A 23,930-nucleotide genomic window follows, 5' to 3' on the forward strand; every position below is an offset into this window, starting at 1 on the left:
GAGAAAGAGTAAGAAAATAAGTCAAGTGGATAACACATATACATAATAACATCATTTGCTTTGTTTCAGCATGCCTGGTATTTGGAAAGTAATTGCATTCTCTGGACACAGAATGAGAGTCTAAAGTGAAAAAGACTTTTCATCAGATGTCTTTATTCAGCATTATATTTTGTATGAAAGCACTAGTAATATATATTGAGAAAGAATGCAACAAATACACATACTGTTTTTGTAATAGGAAAATTTTTGAGGAAAAAATAATTAAATGTCTTGCAAGAACAGATTTTTCTATCTCTTGAGGTTAGAAGAGCAATTATGTTTCTTTGAGCAACTGATGGAGGACATCATCAAAATGGAATTACTTCTTTGTGAGAGAACTGTCAGCTTACCTTTATATTAATAGATAATAACTTTGGAATATATCTGTGGGGAAAGAAAGCCTCTTTCAGTAAGTGGTATCTTTATTGTACTACTCAACCTAAGGCAAAATATTCTCTCAGATTGCTCCTCTAGTTACATCACCTCAAATTTAAAAATATACAAAAATTTCACAAAATACCTTTTTTCCCCTAACCAAATTGACTAAGTATCGCTGATATCAAGTATTTCATATTATGCCAAAATCCTAGCTTTTGGATTGTCCTAATGACTCTTCTAGAGATTCAGGGTACTTGAAAGTATATATTAAAATACATATTATACCTGCAATTGTTTGGATGTTACATCGTAATAATAGTGAATTTAGTAAGATGAAGTATCAACTGACAGAAGTCACAACTAAATAAACTGATAAAACTTTCAAAATATAATTTGATATACTGATTTATTCATTGATGAATATTTGAGGAATGAAGATCCTTTATAATATAATTGGTTTTAAAATGTACTTGTAGCACATAAAAGGCTGTACTAGATTTCATCTTAGGAGAAATCAATTTTTTCACGAAGTTTCATGTATGTGACACTATACATGCCAAAAATATTTTATGTTTATTTCCATTATGACCAGGAACAGTTGAGCAAAATGTGGTTATTTGATCCAGGCTAAACCTGTGAAGTCCAGAGAATTTGTTTTGGTGACATCATCCTTGCTATTTGACATTCAATTGGTGATTCTTTCCCAATTTTCAATCATCCAACACTCCTCTGTTATCTAGCTTGCTCCCCCTTCACCCAAACATGAGTGGAGCTGATAGCAGCCACTTGAACATGTTAACTCACTCATTTTTCTTTAGAGTTAATGTAGTAGCTCAGCCAAGCATTAGACTCCTCTCTAATTGTGAAATAAAATTGTTTTTCCTGAAAGTTAATTAAAGGAGGGAGCCTCTAAATGACACTATATTTACTGAAATGCAGAATAATTCTGAATCCAAATCTGATGTCCTTTTTTTAAGGTTCTCTAGTGGTAATGATAGGAGAGTATATAAAGAGAAAAGATGGAATCAGTCTTTTTGTTCATCTGTAATGGAAATGTTAAACAAGGAGCTAGTCTGCTTTGTCTTCTGAAGGTTTATTGCACAGAGGGTTTGGGATGCGGGTGGGCACATCTGGGACATGAAAACATTTTTGAAGGACTTATTTTGTGGCACCATGTAAAAATAAATAATTAAACATATAATCTTAACATGTTCTTTTAGTTTATAATGTGACAATAATAATCCTCAGAGAAATAAATATGCAAGTAAGTTAATAAATATAGTTTCTTAAAAATACTGTATACTTTTAGTTGGGTGATGAGCATATAGTTACATGTCTAGGAAAGATTAGTTATAAATGTTCATCAAAGACATATGATTTCAAGAATTGAGTGGTAAAAGGCAAAGAGCTTGGCAAACTATAGTAAAGGAAGAATTTCAGATATGGCAGAGTAACTTGTTGCAGACCAAGTCTCTGAGAAAAATTAGGGAATTTATTGTTGTTTATATCTAGTCAGGAGAATGGAGAGCTACACAGACAACCATGTCTTGTAAGGGCCAGGAACCTGGTGAGAAGGATGGGGAGGGCACAACTTTGAGCGTAACATTGCCTTGGAGGACTGTTGTAGTTCCTAAGGCTAAGAAGACAGCCATGAAGTAGATAGGAATCCAAGCTGAGATTCTGGCCTTCTTAGGGTCTATAGAAACAAACCTTATAGTTCAGGTCCAAGATAGCAGGACTTGAGGGGACAAAAGTTCCAAAGAAAAGAGAACACTGATGAAAGTCTAGCAATGTGTCATTTTTTTTTGGCCCCTCAAGCCATTGCTAAATTTTATTTGATGTTGGGTCAAGAGTCTAAGAAGTCGAGTCAGAAGTGGAAGGTAAAGATCTGGGCATCTGCACAGAGTGTTTGGCAGTGTCACAGGATGGAGGAAAAAATGTTAGGGGAGGAACTCTAGTGATTACCACTGACTTCCTGTTAGGATCATAGAAATGTTATACCCTAGGAACATGGATGATGAGAATTAGATCAATTCTCACAAAAATGGGAAGGTCAGTCCTAAACAAGCAAAATCCCACACTGGAAAAAATTGGTTTTCTCCATATTTAAGATGCCTGAGAGAAAGCAGAAGAATATTCTGTCTGGAGGAAGATAGTATGAGACAAAACATCAAATTATCTCTATAATTTTTCATAAGCTAAAACCAACATTTAATCAAATTTATTAGGCATGCCAGGAGATAGAATTAAAAGACAGAAACTAAGAAAATAAACAATATGAGCAGATCCAAAGGTGAATCAAAGTTGGAGTTATGTATTAAGGCCTTTAAAATACTGAAGAGTAAGAAGCTTAACAAAATTGTTGATGAGATGGAGAATCTCACCATATAACTGGAATTTATAAACAATAATCAAATGGAAATTATAGAATTAAAAATATAATAATTGACATTAAGAATGCAACAGTGTGTTTAACTGCAGATTAGACTATTGAAGAGAGGATTAGTGATCTAGAAGAGGGATTGTTTGCAAATATACAGACCGAAGTACAGAGAGAAAAGAGAGTCTGTAATATAGAAAAAGAAATCCAGGGTATATGACATACAATAAAAAGATTTAATATCTGTAATTATATTTTCAAAATAAGAAGAGAGAGAATGTTATAAAATGTTATAAAAGCAATATTTTAACAGATAATGTGAAAATTTTCCACAATTGATAAAAGGACATCAATCCACACAATCCAGAACTTTAGCAAATACCAAGGAGAATTGTGGCAGAGAGAAAGAAAACCTAGGCATATTAGAGTAAAATTAACTTTTTTAAATGCATAAAGAAAATTTGAAAAAGCAGCCAGATAAGACACATTATATTCAAAGAAAAAACATTTCATAAAAGAAACATGCAGAAGATAATGAAGTGACGTCTTTAAAATGCTGAACAAAAATATGTGTGAACCAGGAATTCTTTATCCAGGAAAAATATTCCTCAAAAATGAAAAAGAAATAAAAATGTTTCCAAACAAAAACTGAGAGGACTCCTCAACAGCAAATCTACATGAACCTACACATTAAAAGGAGTTCATTAGATAGAAGAATAATGATCCCAAATAGAAGCATAGAAATGAAAGACAGAATGAAGAGCAATGGAACAGATAAACACGTGGGTAAGTCTAAATGAATATAACTCAAGAAATGATAATAACCCCTTTGGGGCCAAAAATAGATATAGAATTGAAAATTATGACAATTATACCATAAATGGTAAGGCAGTGGTTTTAAATGAAATGAAATTGCTTTTAAATCTTTGCATTTTAAAGGAAATACTGCATATTAATAACTAATAATGATTATGAGTAAAGTTAATGGGCTATTGCTCCCTGTCATAACAAAACATATAACAGAAGCAAAAGTATAATGTGTGAAATGGAATTGAAAATGAGACATTATTGTAGACATTCTTTCTCAGCATAATTTACTGATGAATTCACTATTCCTAAACATGGATGTTCTAGATCCTCACTGTTCAATAGAAATATAATATGACCTATGACCATATTAAACAAGTAAAAATAAGCAGATGAAAATAAGCATAATGGTATATTTTAACACAATATATCTTAAATACCACCATTTCAACAAATAATATAAAATATTATTAATCAGATATTTTATACTCTTTTTGTCAAATTAAGTTTTCAAAATCTGGTGTGCATTTCAGACTTACAGCTCATTTCAAACTGAAATAGCCACATTTCAGGTGCTCAATAGTCACATGTGGTTAGTGGCTACCATAATGGACAGCAGAGGTCTAGACTGTAAGCAGGAATAAACTCAGATGACATCTATATGAATTTGATCTACTGACCAGTAAGTAGTCTAATGATATATCAGATATTAAAGTTTATATTTTATTGTAATACTTTAATAAATAATTTTCTGTTTAGAGTCTAGTTCCCTAGCAATTAATATAATCTCAGTTAGTTCCTGAAATATAATGCCACTTGGTGGTATGGATACCAAAATGAAAAGGAATTTTTGTCTGGAATACAATAACATCAAATTATTTAAATCCAGCCCCCTCCCCACCCCCCAAATCAAAGTCGAAACCACTGTCACAGTCATTATTATATAGTCAGTGTTTAACCCATAATTCAATAACAGCTATTTATCTATCTTAGTGCAATCTTGCTTGATTGTACAATTTGGTCAAAAAAGCCTAAATATCAATGAAATGTAATCTCACGATAACTGACTTAAGGATTGCCTTAATTTTCAATTACTTTGTATTGAAAAACATGTTAATTAAAAGAAAGTCTGTCACCTTTACCTCATTAAGGTAACTATTCTATCTTGGCAACAAAGGTAAATGAAAAGCAGGCTTTATAAAAATGAAAATGTAATAGCTCTTCTTGACCAGATTGGTACTCATTTCTAGAAGCATGCAGATTGTCCTCTACTATAATCCCTTAATTACTCCTTGGGGCCATAAATATAACCAATCTTTAGAATAGGGATGCAAATATATTGCTTTGAAAACAGAAAAACTTTATGTCACCCAGAGATTCTGTATGACAGTTAAATTATGGATTGTAAAAATGTAGCAGCCATGTGATTCAATGAGGACAAGCAAGCACACTTACCATTTAGAAGATTCTACTTTGCTTCCCGGTGTTTTTGTTTGTTCTTTTGTTCTATAATTGAAACATTTTCTCTTTTAATTGGGAAAAGATTTGATAGAGTGACATTAAATGTTCTTTTCAGAACAGAATGTCTTAAAAACGGACTGAGCTATGGATATTGAAACAAAAGAATAACATCTTAATTACATCATTCATAAACTTTAAAAAATTATTTTACATAAATCAATAATGGATTCATTAATGTAAATAACTTCTGTAACATACTAACACTATTCATTAATATCTTACACATTTAGATTCTTAGGGTTAATATATATAAATGTACTTTAAACTGTAAAAAAGTTACTAGTCATGAGGTTAACTAAAGTATGTTTAATAGTTTTCCCAAAAAGCATACATATTTGAGAGAGACCAAAATCTTTGGTGAAACCTTAACCATTTTTTGAAAAAAATACATAGTGTTTTGCATATATTAATATCAAATAATTTTATTCTCAAAACAAATTTTACTTCTAATGAAAGTAGATATTCGTTTCCCAGATGTGTCTTCTCTCAACATTTATCCTTTCAACAAATATTGATTAAATGCTTACCATCTGTCCAAAACTATCTTTAGTATAGTGAACATGCAGTAACAAAAGTTCATTTGCATTCAGCATTCACATACCAATGAAAATATTGAGAAAGACAAAATTTGAAACTACTCTAAAAACTAGAAAACAAACAAAAACAAACAAAACCCCAGTGCCTAATTTACAACTGCTGTGAGGAATGCCCATTGAGTCTCTTGCTAGAAGGAGATGACTGATGGACAAAATTATGGAATTTCATTCAACCAATATGGATTGAGTGTCTCCTATATGACTGGTATCAGTCCAAACATAGCCCTATCAACACATACCCTTTTTTTCATGCCCCCACCAAGAACACTGTGTAACAGGATATACAAAGAAGTTGGGTATTGAGATGCACAGCCGATAAGTACATATTTTTGAGAATACTGCATTCATAGATGTATATTGTTTCATTGTCTACATGTGATAGGATGAGAATTACAGATTTAGAACCAGTTTCATGAAAAAGGATACTTAATAGATCTCAGTGAAATTTTAGACTTGTACACTTATAATATCTGTGATGTTTGGAAGGTTATCTCCCCTTTATGAACCTCAGTTGCCTAATTTTTCAAATAGAGACAATGTTATCCACCCTATACAAACTTTCTTGGTATATTAATTGAATTAAATATAGAAAGTAGTCTTTGTTCTTGAGAAGCAATATAGCTTAGTGATTAAAAGCATGGACTTTCTATGACCACACCCTTGCTATGTGCTTTCTTTGTGTCCTTAAGCAACTTACTTACTTACTCTCTGTGCTTTGTTTTTCACATTTGGAAAATGAGGATGATAAAATAATACCTATTTTGTAGTATTGTATTGAGGACTAAATGAATTAATATATTTAAAGCATATCAAGCCTGGCATATCAACACCATTATTTAAGTATCAAGTATTGTCATTATTATTATTATTACTTGTATAGTGTCCTCCCAGAAAGTAAATATTTGCATCAAGTTACTTAAAAATAAATTTCTGATGCAAAGAGACAGAAAGATATCCTGTTAAGTGGATTGGAAGAATTACTATTGTTAAAATGTCCATATGACCTAAAGCAATCTACATATTTAATGCAATCTCTGTCAAAATACCCATGACATTTTTCACAGAACTAGAAAAAATAATCCAAAAATTGATATAGAACCACAAAAGACCCTGAATAGCCAAAGCAATTTTGAGAAAAAAGAACAAAGCTGGAGTTATCACACTCCCTGACTTCAGGCTATACTACAAAGCTACAGTAATCAAAACAGTATGGTACTGGCACAAAAAGAGACACATAGATCAATGGAACAGAATAGAGACCCCCAAAAATAAACCCACGCACTATGGTCAATCTATGACAAAGGAGGAAGGAATAGACAATGGGGAAAAGTCAGTCTCTTCAATAAGTGGTGCTGGGAAAACAGGACAGCTACATGTAAAAGAATGAAATTAGAACACTCTCTAACACTATATATAAAAATAAACTCAAAATGGATTAAAGGCCTAAATGTAAAATGGGATAGTATAAAACTACTAGAAGAAAACGTAGGCAGAACACTGTGACATAAATCATAGCAATATTTTTTTTGGATCTGTCTCTTAAGGCAAAGGAAACAAAAGTAAAAAGGAACAAATGGGATCTTAATGAACCTTAAAAGAAATGGGAAAATATGAAACTTAAAAGCTTTTGCACAACAAAGGAAACCATCAACAAAATGAACAGACAACCTATGGAATGGGAGAAAATATTTGCAAGTGATGTGACCAACAAGGGGTTAATATCCCAAATATAAAAACAGCTCACACAACTCAATATCAAAAAAAAAAACAAAACTCAATCAAAAAATGGACAGAAGACCTGAGCAAACATTTCTCCAAAGAAGATAAACATATGGCTAACAGAAACATGAAAATGTGCTCAATATTGCTAATTATTAGAGAAATGCAAATCAAAACAACGAGATATTACCTCATGCCTGTCAGAATGGCTATCATCAAAAAGTCTACAAATAACAAATGTTGGCCAGGATGTGGAGAAAGGGGAACCCCAGAAAACCATAGGTGGGAATGTAAATTGGAGCAGCCACTAAGGAAAACAGTATGAAGGTTCCTCAAAAAACTAAAATTAGAACTACTGTATGATCCAGCAATTCCACTCCTGGGTATATATCCAAATAAAATGAAAACACTAATTTGAAAAGATGCATGCACCCCAGTGTTCATAGCAACATTATTTACAATATCCAAGATATGGAAGCAGCCTAAGTGTCCATCAACAGATGAATGGATAAAGAAGATGTGGTATATATATACAATGTAATACTACTCAGCCATAAAAAAAGAATGAAATAATGCCATTTGCAGCAACATGGATGGACCTAGAGATTATAATACTAAGTGGAATAAGTCAGACAAAGACAAATATCATATGATATCACTTATATGTGGAATCTAAAAAAAAGACACAAATGAACTTATTTACAAAACAGAACAATGAACCAATGTTCACAGAATTACTCCCAAAAATATAGTCGTAATCCAAAATTTTCATGGTGTAAAAAAGGAAAACTGGGTAAATTCCATTTATTCCGCCTTTCTCTCATTTATCCCACAAGTGGATATCAAGTGCTTACAACATACCAGGCACTGTACTCGGGTCTAATGTTAAAATTGTCAAGAAATAAGATAAAATTTCAGGCCTTGTGAAATCCACTACCAATAATCAGATAATCATAAAATAAACATAAAATCAAACAGTGATAAGAACTCTTAAGAAGAGGTACATAAGACAAATTGGAAGATTTGACCAAGGAAGGGCAATAATTGGCTTCATTAAGGAAGTGATGTTTGAACTGAAGTCTGAAGGAAGGATAGAGCTTAGCTAGGCAATGGTGATGGGGGGATGGAGGGAGGTACTCCAGCCTCAGAGATCAATATAAGCAAAGACTCTGTAGAGTGTTCTAGTAACTGAAAGAAGACCAGTGGGCCTGGAGTGGAATAAAGAAACAGAGGCATCACGAGGTATGATGCTTTGGAGGTAAATAAGCCAAGTTAAGGAGTCTTTATGATGAACGTGATTAGAGACCACTGAGGTTTATTAAAAACAGGGTGAGAGATGATTTTCTGATATACTTTTCAGAAAGATCATTCATTACTATATTTTGCATTAATGCTTTTATTATAAAAACATTGAATAGCATGTGTGTATTATCTAATTACTGAAATAATTGTGTATCACCAATTTCAATGGGAATTATTTATTTTTATTTATTTTCTTAAATGAGAATTACTCAGCAAGAGGTTTTTCAGGTTACAATTATCTTCTGGAAGCAGGGAAGACTATAGTCTGAAGCTCAGAGGAGAAGAATGGGTTAAAGATGAAAATTTGCAGGTTGTCTGCAAATAGACTATAGAGAGATTATAGTACAAGATAAGGACCCAGGGTCAAATTTACGAAACCAAATTCATGGCCATATATGGGAAAGGAGGCTATAAAAGACAAAAATGGAGCAGGCAGAGAGGCAGGAGGAAAAGCAGAGTAGTATGTCAGCAAAGCCAAGAGAAGAGAGTGTACCAACATTTCAACACTGCTGAGAAGTTTAATAATAAGTGGACTGAAAAACATTCTTCATTTTGAAACAAAAGGAGTACACTAATTAACTTAGTTGAGGTAAGCTAAAGTGAATATAAGCCAGACTGGAGGAAATTGAGAAGAGGAGAAGAAAGTACAGCATTAATGAGAAACTTTTTCAAGAACTTAGCTTCAAGGATAGAAAAGAGAAAGACAAAACCAGAGGTAAATGAAGCATCTGGAAATACTGGTTTATAATTTTAGTTTTATTTTTTTAACAGAGGAGATTTAAAACTATTTAAAGATGAGAAATTACCCTGTTGATGAGAATAAGAGGGCATAACCGATAGTAAAATGTCCCAGAAAGTATAGAAAGAGGATAAAATCCATAGCATAAGATATTTGGAGTTACTAGTATTAGAAAAAATGAATGAGTTTCTATTGTAGCAGTTGGAAGGATTATGAGATAAAGCCAGATGTATATAAATTTATGAATTAAATAAAATGTAAATGAGAGACTTTCCATCTGATGTCTTTTTGTTGGTTTGTCTTTATAGCTGGCATCAAGTGTTCCTCCTACTCAAATTCCCACAGATATGGCCAAGGAAACATATGATTAGGGAAAACTCTATTAATGAAAAACAGGGATGGAACATCTATCTGCTGAAATTTTCAAACAATTACAGGTAGATATAATAGTGATGGGAATGGACTGAAGGAGATTTAGAGAGCTGATTCAGGCTTCCTATCCCCCATCCTCAACCTACTTCCAAGTAGAAATATTCACTTCAGGAAGCTGAAATTTTGTCATTCTCAATCTAGAGATAATTAAGTAGTGTAATATTGAGATTAAAATACTGGAGTCAGTAGAGGGTTTTTTTGAATTTTTTAATTTTTATTGAAATATAGTTGATTTACAATGTGTTTCAGATGTACAGCAAAGTGATTCATATGTATATATTCTTTTTTTATATTCTCTTCCATTATATGTTATTACAAGATATTAAATATAGTTCCCTGTGCTATACAGTAGGTCCTTGTTGGTTATCTATATTATATAGAGTAGTGTGTATATTTTAATTCCAAACTCCTAATTTATCCCTCCCCCCTCCCCTTTGGTAACCATAAGTTTGTTTTTCACGTCTGTGAGTCTATTTCTGTTTTGTAAATAAGTTCATTTGTATCACTTTTTTTAGATTCCACATGTAAATGATATCATATGATATTTGTCTTTCTCTGTCTGGCTTACTTAGCTTAGTATGATAATCTCTAGGTCTATCCATGTTGCTGTAAATGGCATTATTTCATTCTTTTTTAAGGCTAATATTCCATTATATATTTAATAATATTATATATAATAGTCATATATATGTGTGTGTGTGTGTATATATATACACACACATACCACATCTTCTTTATCCATTCATATGTTGATGGACATTTAGGTTGCTTCCATGTCTTGGCTATTGTAAATAGTGCTGCAATGAACATTGGGTGCATGTATCTTTTCGAATTACGTTTTTTTCTAGATATATGCCCAGGAGTCGGATTGCAGGATCATATGGAAGCTCTATATTTAGTTTTTTAAGGAAACTTCATATTGTTCTTTATAGTGGCTGTACAAATGTACATTCCCACCCACAGTTCCTTTTTCTCCACACCCTCTCCAGCATTTATTATTTGTAGACTTTTTGATGTTGGTCCTTCTGATCCCTGTGAGGTGATAACTCATTGTAATTTTGATTTGCATTTCTCTAATAAATAAGTGTTGAGCATCTTTTCATGTGCCTGTTGCCCATCTATATGTCTTCTTTGGAGGAATGACTTTTTAGATCATCTTCCAGTTTTTGATTAGGTTGTTTGCTTTTTTAATATTGAGCTATATGAGCTATTTGTATATTTTGGAGATTAATTCCTGGTCAGTTGCATCATTTGCAAATATTTTTTTCCATGATATAGGTTGTCTTTTTTTCTGTTTATGGTTTCCTCTGCTATGCAAAAGCTTTTAAGTTTAATTAGATCCCATTTGTTTATTTTTGTTTTTATTTTCATTACTCTAGGAGGTAGATCCAAAAAGATATTGCTGCAATTAATGTCAAGGAGTGTTCAGCCTGTGTTTTCCTCTAGGAGTTTTATAGTATCTGGTCTTATATTTAGGTCTTTAATCCATTTTCAGTTTATTTTTGTGTATGGTATTAGAGAATGTTCTAATTCCATTCTTTTACATGTATCTGCCCAGTTGGCCCAGCAACATTTATGGAAGAGACTGTCTTTTCTCCATTGTATATTCTTGCTTCCTTTGTTGCAGATTAATTGACCATATGTGCATAGGTTTAATTATGGGCTTTCTATCCTGTTCCATGGATCAATATTTTTGTTTTTGTGCCAGCACCAAACTGTTTTGATTACTGTAACTTTGTAGTATAGTCTGCAGTCAGGCAGCCTGATTCCTCCATCTTTATTTTTCTTAAGTTTGCTATTGCCTATTCAGGGTCTTTAGTGTTTCCATACAAATTTAAAAATTTTTTGTTCTAGATCTGTGAACAATGCCATTGGTAATTTGATAGGAATTGCACTGAATCTGTAGATTATCGTGGGTCGTATGGTCATTTTTAACAGTATTGAGTCTTCCAATCCAAGAACATGGTATATCTTTCCATTTGTTTGTGTCATCTTCAATTTCTTTCATCAGCATCTTACAATTTTTGAAGTACAGGTCTTTTGCCTCCTTAAGTAGGTATTTTCCTAGGTATTTTATTATTTTCATGCAATGGTAAATGTGATTGTTTCCTTAGTTTCTCTTTCTGATCTTCCATTGTTACTGTATAGAAATGCAACAGATTCTGTGTATTAATTTTGTATCCTGCAACTTTACTGAATTCACTGATGAGCTCTAGTAGTTTTCTGGTAGCATCTTTAGTATTTTCTGTGTATAATATCATGCCATCTACAAACAGTGACAGTTTTACTTCTTCTTTTCCAATTTGGATTCTTTACTTTCTTTTTCTTCTCTGATTGCTGTGGCTAGGACTTGCAAAACTATGTTGAATAAAACTGGCGAGAGCATATATCCTTGTCTTCTTCTTGATCTCAGAGGAAATGCCTTCAGCTTTTCACTGTTAAGTATGATGTTAGCTGCTTGTCTGTCAAAAATGGCCTTTATTATGTTGAGGTAAGTTCCCTCTGTGCCCACTTTCTGGAGAGTTTTTATCATAAATGGATGTTGAATTTTATCCAAAGCTTTTTATGCATGAATTGAGATGATCATATGGTTTTTATTCTTCAATTTGTTAATGTGGTGTATCATAATGATTGATTTGCAGATATTGAAAAATATTTGCATCCCTAGGATTAATCTCACTTGATCATGGTGTATGAACCTTTGAATGTATTGTTGGATTTGGTTTGCTACTATTTTGTTGAAGATTTTTTCATCTATGTTCGTCAGTGATATTGGCCTGTAATTTCCTTTTTTGTGATATTTTTGTTTGGTTTTTGTATCACAGTGATGGTGGCCTCATAGAATGAGTTTGGAAGTGTTCCTTCCCTTGCAATGTTTTGGAATAGTTTCAGAAGTATAGATGTTAGCTCTTCTCTAAATGTTTGATAGAATGATAGAATTCACCTGTGAAGCCATCTGGTCCTGGACTTTTGTTTGTTGGAAGCTTTTTAATCACAGTTTCAATTTCATTACTTGTGATTGGCCTGTTCATATTTTCTGTTTCTTCTTGGTTACATCTTGGAGATTGTATCTTTCTAAGAAATGGACAAATTCTTCTAGGATGTCCATTTTATTTGTCATATAGTTGTTTGTAGTAGTCTTTTATGATTGTTTGTATTTTTGTGGTATCCCTTGTAACTTCTCCTTTTTCATTTCTAATTGTATTGATTTGGACCCTCTCCCCTTTTTTCTTGATTAGTCTAGCTGAAGGTTTATCAATTTTGTTTATCTTTTCAAAGAACCAGGTTTTAGTTTCATTGATTTTTTTCTATTGTTTTTTTAGTCTCTATTTCATTTATTTCTGCTCTGATCTTTATGATTCCTTTCCTTCTAATTTTGGGTTTTGTTTGTTCTTCTTTCTCTAGTTGCTTTAGGTGTAATGTTAGGTTGTTTATATGAGATGTTCCTTGTTTCTGGAGGTAAGTTTATATTGCTATAAACTTCCCTCTTAGAACTGCTTTTGTTCCATCCCATAGGTTTTGGATCATTGTGTCTTCATTTTCATTGGTCTCTGGGTATTTTTTGATTTCCTCTTTGATTTCTTCAGTGATCCATTGGTTGTTTAGCAGCATATTATTTAGTCTCCACGTGTTTGTGCTTTTTGCACTTTTTTCTTGTAGTTGATTTCTAATCTCATTGTGATCAGAAAAGATGCTCTATATGATTTCAATTTTCTTAGATTTACCGAGGCTTGCTTTGTGGCCCAGCATGTGATCTATCTTGGAGAATGTTCCATGGGCACCTGAAAAGAATGTGTATTCTGCTGCTTTCAGATGGAATGCTCTATAAACATCAATTAAATAGCAATTAAGTCAATCTGGTCTAATGTGTCATTTAAGGCCTGTGTTTCCTTCTTGATTTTCTGTCTGGATGATCTTTCCATTGATGAAAGTGTGGTGTTAATGTCCCCCACTATTATTGTGTTACTGTCAACTTCTCCTTTTATGTCTCTTAACATTTACCTTGTATATCAAGGTGCTCCTATGTTGGGTGCATATATATTTATGATTGTTATATATTCTTGGGTTGATCCCTTGGTTATTATGTAGTATCCTTCTTTATCTCTTGTAACAGTCTTTATTTTAAAGTCTATTTTGTCTGATTTTTCCATCCCCTCAATTTATGTCTGTATGTGTCTCTAGATCTGAAGTGGGTCTCTTGTAGAGAGCACATATACGAGTCTTGTTTTTGTATCCATTAAGCCAGTCTATGTCTTTTGGTTGGAGCATTTAATCCCTTTACATTTAAGGTAATTATCGGTATGTATGTTCTTATTTCCACTTTGTTAATTGTTTTGGATTTGTTTTTGTAGGTCTTTTTCCCTACTTTCTCTTTTCTTCTCTTCTCTCATGATTTAATGACTTTCTTTAGTGTTGTGTTTGGATTTCATTTTTTATTTGTGTGTATATCTATTGTAGATTTCTGGTTTGTGGTTACCATGAGGTTTTGTTATAGCAGTCTATATGTATATATATACATGATTGTTTTAAGTTGCTGATTGCTTTATTTCAAATGCATTTCAAATACCCTGCATTTGTACTCTTCTCCTCTCACAATTATTGGTTTAGATATCATATTTGTGTGTGGATGATTTCCTGCCTTTACTGTATGTTTGCCTTTACTGACTGGTGAGCTTTCCCATTCATAATTTTCTTGTTTCTAATTGTGCCCTTTCCTTTTCTGCATAGAGAAGTTCCTTTAGCATTTGTTGTAAAGCTGATTTGGTGGTGCTAAATTCTCTGAGCTTTTGCTTATCTGTAAAGCTTTTGATTTCTCCATCAAATCAGAATGAGAGCTTGCTGGGTAGAGTATTCTTGGTTGTACATTTTTCCCTTTCATCACTTTAAATATATCCTGTGACTGCCTTCTTACTGGCAGATCTTCTGCTGAAAAATCAGCTGATAACCTTATGGGGGTTCCTTTGTGTATTATTTGTTGCTTTTCCCTCATTGCTTTTAATATTTTCTCTTTATCTATAATTTTTGTCAGTCTGATTACTGTGTCTTGGTGTGTTCCTTCTTGGGTTTATCCTGTATGGTAATCTCTCTGCTTCCTGGACTTGGGTGACTGCTTCCTTTCCCATGTTAGGGAGGTTTTCAGCTATTATGTCTTCAAACATTACCTCAGGCTCTTTCTCTCTCTCTTGTCCTTCTGAGACCCCTATAATGTGAATGTTGGTGCATTTGACATTGTCTGAGAGGTCTTTTAAACTGTCCTTGTTTCTTTTCATTCTTTTTTCTTTACTCTGTTCCATAGTGATTTCCGCCACTCTGTCTTGCAGCTCACTTATCTGTTCTTCTGCCTCACTTACTCTGCTACTTATTCCTTCTAGTGCATTTTTCATTTCAATTATTGTGTTCTTCAACTGTTCAGTTGTTCTTTGTTTTTTTCTAATTCTTTGTTAAAAACTTCTTGTAACTTCTCACTCTGTGCATCCATTCTTTTCCTGAGTTCTTGGATCATCTTTACAATCATTACTCTGAACTCTTTCTTGGGTAGATAGCCTATCTCCATGCCTCTTCATTATTCTTCTGGGGTTTTATCCTGTCTCTTCATCTGGAACATGTTCCTCTGCCGTCTCATTTTGTCTAAACTTCTATTTGTATTTTTATGTATGTGGAAGGTTAGTTATGTTTCTTTACCTTGGAGAAGTTGCCCTCTGTAGGGGATGTCCTATGTGTCCCAGCAGTACACTCCCCTCTTGTCATCCAATGGCCAGGGACCAGCTGGTCCAAGGGTAGGTTCTGACCTATGTTTGTGGACTCAGTTCCACAGGATGTGGGACTTTATATTTTTTGCTTCTGGTCCCTGCCACTGATGGGTGGAGTTGAGACTTGGCCCTAAGGTGGGCAGGGCCATGTGAAGGGGCATGTCTAGAGGTTGCTGTGGGCTCCAGAAGTTTTTAGGCAGCCTCTCTGTCTGGGTGGGACTGTTTTCCTGCCCTGCTGGTTGTTTGGCCTGGGGCAACCCAGCACTGGAACCTAAGGCTGTTGGTTGGACCACGCCTTGGTGCTAATGTCCCAAGCAAGATGTCAGCCTTCAGATGAGTACTCCCCGATATATTTACTACCAGCTTTTATATCCCAAGAGAGGGTCACAGCTGCCCCCCACCTCCCCATGAGACCCTCCAAGACCAGCAGGTAGGTCTGGCCCAGCCTCCTATAAAGTCACTGCTTTTGCCCTGGGTCCCAGTGCACATGGAGATCTTGTGTGTGTCCTCCAAGAGTGGTGTCTCTTTTTCCCCCAGTCCTGTGGAGCTGCTGTGATCAGGACCCACTGGCCTTCAAAGCCAAATGCTCTTGGGGCTATCCTCCTGACGCCAGACCCCCAGGCTGGAGAGCCTGACGTGGAGCTCAGAATCCTCACTCCTATGGGCGAACTTCTGCAATATAATTATTCTCCAGTTTGTGGGTTGCCCACCCAGTGATTATGGGATTTGATTATATCATGAGTGTGCCCCTCCTACCATCTTGTTGTGATTTCTTCTTTGTCTTTGGATGTAGAATATCTTTTTTGGTAAGTTCCAGTCTTTATTGTTATTCAGCAGTTAGTTATGATTTTGGTGTTCTCATGGGAGGAGGTGAGCACAAGGCTTCTACTCTGCCATCTGGTCTTCTCTCCTCTGGAGTCAGTATAGTTTTGTGAGGACCCTAGTTTCAATCATGGCACAGCACACGAAATGAACTTAGACATTATCATGGTCAACTTTGTTTCTGACAATAGGAGCCAGACAAAGCTGAGACACTAGCATGTCTGAATTTGGGCAGTGGAGACATAGAAGTGGAGTGGAGGTATGTCAGGCTTTATCTAGAGCAGAGGAAAGAAATGAAACTCTTCTAGTGGCTATTCATTGCACCAGTTCTCTCTCTATACCTTTCCCCAAAGGCTTCTGGAACTGAAAGGGTCTGAAATTGAAGGTCCATCTGAGAAAGATTTGGAGAGGTGTGGGAGATAGTACCAGACATTATAAAATAATATAAATCTATAATACTTAAAACAGTATGGCTCAAGCCCCAAGACAGGTGGTAAATTCAGTGGAAAAGTAACCTGCTAGGCTTAAAATAAACATATTCATTTAGCATATGGTAAAATTGGCATTTCAAGTCAACAGGAAAAGGATGTACTCAAAGGTCATAGGTACTGGAATAATGAGATTTGTAAATGAGTATAAATAGTATCTTCACATTGTGGGCTCATGCAAATATAAATGTTTAAATTTTTAAAAAATGGAACAGTAGAATAAATAGAAGAAAACACAAATGTATATCAGGTCTAGGATTTTATTTTAGGAAATCATCCTGATTATTCACAAACTGGTAATATGAGACGATATTTATTGTATTGTTTTATATAATAAGTATGCTGATAGTCTTTTAAATTTTCTAGAAAGAACTTCTGATAATGTTTTATAAATTAGTCCCAATATAGCAAAAATAGAATTGTCATTTTATAAAATTAGTTATATGATTCTAAAATGGCTTCTGTTCTTTATTTTTAAAATATCCAACTTCAAGACTTACTATACATTACATTTGACAAAGTAATCAAGATATTGTGGTACTGGTGAAAGAACAGACAAAAATAAATGGAACAGAATAAAAAGCCCAGAAAAAGATCCACACAAGTATAGTCAACTGATCTTTGACAGAGGAACAAAGACAATACAACAGAGCAAAGACTGTCTTTTCAACAAACAGTGCTGGAACAACTTGACATCCATATGCACACAAAAAGGAACTAAACACAGACCTTACACCCTTCACAAAAATTATCCAAATTGACCTAAATGTAAAATGCAAAACTATAAAGCTCCTAGAGGATAACATAGTAGAAAAACGAGATGAACTTGTGTTTGGCGATGACTTTTTAGGTACAACATCAAAGGCATAACCCATAAAAGAAATGATTAATTGGCCTTCATTAAAATTGAAAACTTCTGTTCTGCCAACAATACTGTCAAGAAAATGAAAAGGCAAACCTCAGACTAGGAGAAAATATTTGCAAAAGACATATCTGATAAAGAACCATTATCTAAAACATACAAAGAACTCTTAAAACTGAGCAATCTGATTTTAAAATGGGCAAAAGATCTAAACAGACATCTCAGTAAAGAAGATATACACATAACAAATAAGCATATGAAAAGATGCTCAGCACCATATGTCACTAGAGAATTACAAATTAAACCAACAAGATACCACTACACATCTATCAGAATGGCCAAAAGCCCAAACACCGACAACACCAAATACTGATGAGGATGTAGAACAAGAACTCATTCATTGCTGATCAGAATGTAATATGGTACGTCTACTTTGGAATAGTTTGGTGGCTTCTTACGAAACTAAACTTATTCTTACTATACAGTCCACATGAATTGTACTTACCCAAATGAGTTAAAAACTTTTGTCTACAAAACACCTCCACACAGATGTTTATAGCAGTTTTATTCATAATTGCCAAAACATGGAAGCAACAAAGATAAGCTTCAGTACATGAGTGGATAAATACACTGTGGTACACCCAGACAATGAGATTTGATTCAGGTCTAAAAAGAAATGGGTTATCAAGCCATAAAACCTATCGAGGAAACTTAAATGCATATTACTAAGTGAAAGAAGACAAAAGACTTCATACTGTATGGTTCCAACTATGACATTCTGAAAAGGCAAAACTATGGAAACAGTAAAAAGATGAGAGGTTACCCAGGGTTAGCGGTGTGGGAAGGATGAATAGTTGGAACACAAAGGATTTTTAGAATAGGAAAACTATTCTGTATGATACTAGAATGCTGGATACATTTTTTTTAAATTGAAGTAGAGTTGATATACAATGTGTTAATTTCTGCTGTATAGCAGAGTGATTCACATATGTATATACATATATATACTTTTCCATTATGGTTTATCACAGGATGCTGAATATACTTTGCTGTGCTATGCAGTAGGACCTTGTTGTTTATCCATTCTATATATAATAATTTGCATCTGCTAACCCCAAACTCTGACTCCATCCCTCCCCTACCCCCACCTTGCAAACCACAAGTCTGTTCTCTATGTCTGTGAGTCTGTTTCTGTTTCATTTGTATCATATTTTAGATTCCACATATAAGTGATATCATATGGTATTTGTCTTTCTCTCTCTGGCTTACTTCACTTAATATGATGAGTTCCATCCATGTTGCTGCAAATGGCATTGTTTCATTCTTTTTTACAGCTGAATAGTGTTCCATGTATATATGTACCATAGCTTCTTTATCCATTCCTCTGTCGATGGACATTTATGTTGCTTCCACGTCTTGGCTATTGTGAATAGTGCTGCTATGAACATAGGGGTGCGTGTATCTTTTTGAATTATAGTTTTGTTGGGATATAGGCTCAGGAGTGGGATTGCTGGACCATATGGCAACTCTGTATTTAGTTTTGTGTGGAACCTCCATACTGTTTTCCAGAGTGGCTGCACCAACTTACATCCTCACCAACAGTGTAAGAGGGTTCCCTTTTCTCCACACCCTGTCTAGCATTTGTTATTTTTAGACTTTTTAATAATGGCCATTCTGACCAGTTTGAGATGGTAGCTCATTGTAGTTTGGATTTGCATTTCTCTGATAATTAGTGATGCTGAGCATCTTTTCATGTGCCTGTTTGCCATCTGTATGTCTTCTTTGGAGAAATGTCTATTTAGGTCTTCTGCCCATTTTTTGAATGGGCTTTTTATTTTTTTGATGTTGAGTTGTATGAGCTGTTTATATATTTTGGAAATTAAGCCCTTGTCAGTCGCATCATTTGCAAATATTTTCTCCCATTCCATAGGCTGTCTTTTCACTTTGTTTATGGTTTCTTTTGCTGTACAAAAGCTTGTAAGTTTGATTAGGTTCCATTTGTTTATTTTTGCTTTTATTTCTATTGCCTTGGGAGACTAAGAAAACACTGGTATGATTTATGTCAGAGAATGTTCTGCCTATGTTCTCTTCTAGGAGTTTTATGGTATCATGTCTAATGTTTAAGTCTTTAAGCCATTTTGAGTTTATTTTTGTGTACGGTGTGAGGCTGTTTTCTAACTTCACTGATTTACATGTGGCTATCCAACTTCCCAACACCCCTTGCTGAAGAGACTGTCTTTTTCCCATTGTGTATTCTTGCCTCCTTTGCCAAAGAGTAATTGACTGTAGGGGTGTGGGTTTATTTCTGGGCCCTCTATTCTGTTCCATTGATCCATATGTCTGTTTTTGTGCCAATACCATGCCATTTTGATGACTGTAGCTTTGTTGTATTGTCTGAAGTCTGGGAGGGTTATGTCTCCTGCTTTGTTCTTTTTCTTCAGGAGTGCTTTGACACTTCCGGGTCTTTTACAGTTCCATATAAATTTTAAGATTATTTGTTCTAGTTCTGTGAAAATTGCCCTTGGTGATTTGACAGGGATTGCATTAAATCTGTAGATTGTTTTGGGTAGTATAGCCACTATAACAATATTAATTCTTCCCATCCAAGAGCATGGGATATCTGTCCATTTCTTTGAATCATCATTATTTTCCTTTTTTAATGTTTTATAGTTTATAGTTCTCTCCATATAAATGTTTCATTTCCTTGGTCAGGTTTATTCCTAAGTATTTTATTTTTTTGGCACAATTTTAAAAGGTATTTTTTTTTTTTTTACATTCTCTTTCTGATATTTCATTCTTAGTGTAAAGAAATGCAACCAATTTCTGTATGTTAATCTTGTATCCTGCTATCCTGCTGAATTCAGTTATCAGTCCTAGCAGTTTTTATGTGGAGTCTTTAGGGTTTTCTAAATATAGTATCATGTCATCTGCATATAGTGACAATTTTACCTCTCCCCTTCCAAACTGGATAACTTTTATTTCTTTTTCTTGCTGTGGCTAGGACTTCCAATACTATGTTGAATTGAAGTGGTGAGAGTGGGCATCCTTATCTTGTTCCATATTTTAGTGGGAAGGCTTTCAGCTTTACACCATTATTATATAGGCTGTGGGTTTGTCATAAATAGCTTTTATTATGTTGAGATATGTTCTGTCTATACCCACTTTTTTAAGATTTTTTTATCATGAATGAATGTTGAAATTTGTCATATACTTTCTCTGCATCTATTGAGATGATCATGTGGTTTTTCTCCTTTTTTTGGTTGATGTGTTGTTCCACATTGATTTATGTATGTTGGACCATCCTTGTGAATTTGGGATGAATTCAACTTGGTTGTGGTGTTTGACCTTTTTTATGTGCTGTTGGATTCAGTTTACTAATATTTTACTGAGAATTTTTGCATCTATAACCATCAAAGATATTGGCCTGTAATTTTCTTTTTGGTGGTATCTTTGTCTGGTTTTGGTATCATACAATGTCTTTGTGAGTGTTCCCTCCTCTTCAATCTTTTGGAAGAGTTTGAGAAGGATCAGTATGAGTTATTCTTTGTATGTTTAGTAGAATTCACCTGTGAAGCCCTCTGGTCCTAGACTTTTGTTTGTAGGGTTTTAGGCAGGTTTTTGTTTGTTTGTTTTTTTATATATATAGTACAGATTCTATTTCACTTCTAGTGATTGGCGTTTTCAAGTTATCTATTTCTTCTTGATTCAGTTTTGGTAGGCTGTATGTTTCTAGAAACTTGTCCATTTCTTCTAGATTGTTGAATTTGTTGGCATATAATTGTTCATAATATTCTCTCTTTTTTAAATATATTTCTGCATTATTGGTTATTATTTCTCCTTTTTCCTATCTTATTCTGTTTGAGTTCTCTCTCTTTTCTTCTCGGTGAGCCTGGCCAGAGGCTTGTCAATTTTGTTTACCCTTTCAAAAAACCAGCTCTTGGTTTTATTGATTTTTTCTATTGTTTTTTAAATCCCTATTTTATTTATTTCCTCTCTTTATTATTTCCTTCTGCTGACTTAGATTTTGTTTGTTCTTCTTTTTCTAATTCTTTTAGGTTGTAGGGTAGGTTGTTTATTTGAGACTTTTCTTGTTTTTTTTGAGGAAGGCCTGTATTGCCATGAACTTCCCTCTAAGAACTACTTTTTTGCTATATATAACTCATAGATATTGCATGGTTGTGTTTTCATTGTCATTTGTCTCAAGGCATTTTAAAATTTCCTCTTGGATTTCATCATTGACCCATTGGTTTTTTAGTAGCATGTTGTTTAGTCTCCATGTAATCATTTTTTTCACTTCTTTTTCTGTGGTCAATTTCTAGTTTCATGCCACTGTGGTCAGAAAAGATGCTTGAAATATTTTCTATACTCATAAATTTGTTGAGGCTTGTTTTGTGCCCTAGTGTGTGGTCAGTCCTAGAGAATGTTCCATGTGCACTTTAAAGAATGTGTATTCAGTTTTTGGGGATGTAATGTCCTGAAAATATTAAGTCTAACTGTTCTATTGTATTATTTGGGATGTCTGTTTCCTTACTGATTTTCTGTCTAGAAGATCTGTCCATTGATGTGAGTGGGGTGTTAAAGTCTCCTACTATTATTGTATTCCTGTCAATTTCTCCCTTTATGTTTGTTAGTATTTTTTTAATGTATTTGGGTGCTCCTATATTAGGTGCATGTATGTTGATGAGAGTAATATCCTCTTCTTGTATTGATACTTTTATCATTATATTGTGTCTTTCTTTATCTTTCTTTATGGACTTTGTTTTAAAGTCTATTTTGTCCAGTATGAGTACTGCAACCCTCCTCTTTCTTGTCATTTCCATTTGCATGAAATATCTTTTTCCATCCCCTTACTTTCTATCTATGTGTGTCCTTTGCTGTAAGTGGTCTCTTAAAGGCAGCATATTGTAGGCTCTTGTTTTGTCTTTATCCAACTTGCCACTCCATATCTTTTGATTGGAGCATTTAGTCCATTGATATTTAATGTAATTATTGATAAATAAGTATTTATTGCCATTTTAAACCTTGTTTTGTAATTGATTCTTTGTTTCTTCTTTGTACCTTTCTTTTTCTTTTTGTTATTCCTTTTGTGGTTTGATGATTTCCTTTTATTTTATGCTTGTGTTCTCTTCTTTTTGGTTTCTGTGAATCTATTGTATGTTTTTCACTTGTGGTTACTCTGTTTTTCAAGTATGTAACCCCCTCCTATATCTACTTGTTTTAGACTGATAGTCATATAGGCTTACACACATTCTAAAAAAAAGAATCTTCTCATTTTCTTACTCTCCTCCCCCTACATTTTATGATTTTGATGTCTTTTTTCACATCTTCATGGTTATCCTTTTGCTGTTCATTCTGGTTATCATCACTTTCACAAAATTTTTTTAATTAAAAAATATTTAATCTGTATACTGGTTTATTTAAGTGATTTATTTTCCAATTGTGATTTTCTCTTTCCTATAAGATTCTCACTTCTTTTCTATTTAGAGAAGACTTTTCAGTGTTTCTTTTAGGATAAGTTTAGTATTGCTGTATTCTTTTAGTTTTTGCTTGTCTGAGAAATTCTTTCTCTCTCCTATTCTAAATGATAATTTTGCTGGGTAGACTATTCTAGGTTACAGATTTTTCTCTTTCATGACTTTGAATATATTTTGCCACTCCCTTCTGGTCTGCAGCGTTTCTTTAGAGAAATCAGCTGATAGCCTTAGGGGGGTTCCCTTGTAATTAACTCTTTCTTTTTCTCTTGCTGCCTTTAAGATCCTCTCTTTATCTTTAACATTTTCCATTTTAATTATGATATGTCTTGGTGTAGGTATGTTTGGGTTCATTTTGTTTGGAACCCTCTGTGCTTCCTGTACCTGGACATCTGTTTCCTTCTTTAGGCTTGGGGAGTTTTTATCCATAATTTCTTCAAATACATTTTCGATCTTCTTTTCTCTTTATTCTCCTTCTGGAACCCCTATTATGCATAGATTGGCATGCTTTGTATTATCCCATAGGTCTCTTATAGTGCTTTTTTTTTTTAAATTGGGCTTTCTGTCTGCTATTCTAATGGGGTAATTTCCATTATTCTATCTTCCAAATCACTTGTTCATTCT

General features: G+C 33.9%; 1 protein-coding gene across 2 annotated transcripts in view; it reads right to left on the reverse strand.

Annotated features, from left to right (window-relative positions):
- Nucleotides 1–388: 388 nt before the first annotated feature.
- The window catches only part of STPG2 (sperm tail PG-rich repeat containing 2), a 624,720-nt gene continuing 601,178 nt past the window's right edge, over nucleotides 389–23,930 (reverse strand). For both annotated transcript variants that reach the window (XM_068542062.1, XM_068542060.1), the window contains 2 exons: nucleotides 5,060–5,110; nucleotides 389–423 (listed from right to left, as the gene is read on the reverse strand). In XM_068542062.1, coding sequence (XP_068398163.1) covers nucleotides 5,063–5,110 — 48 coding nt within the window. In that variant the 3' untranslated portion in view covers nucleotides 389–423; nucleotides 5,060–5,062. The remainder of the gene's footprint in view (nucleotides 424–5,059; nucleotides 5,111–23,930) is intronic.

This window comes from Eschrichtius robustus, chromosome 4, assembly GCF_028021215.1.
Source record: "Eschrichtius robustus isolate mEscRob2 chromosome 4, mEscRob2.pri, whole genome shotgun sequence".
Taxonomy (NCBI): domain Eukaryota; kingdom Metazoa; phylum Chordata; class Mammalia; order Artiodactyla; family Eschrichtiidae; genus Eschrichtius; species Eschrichtius robustus.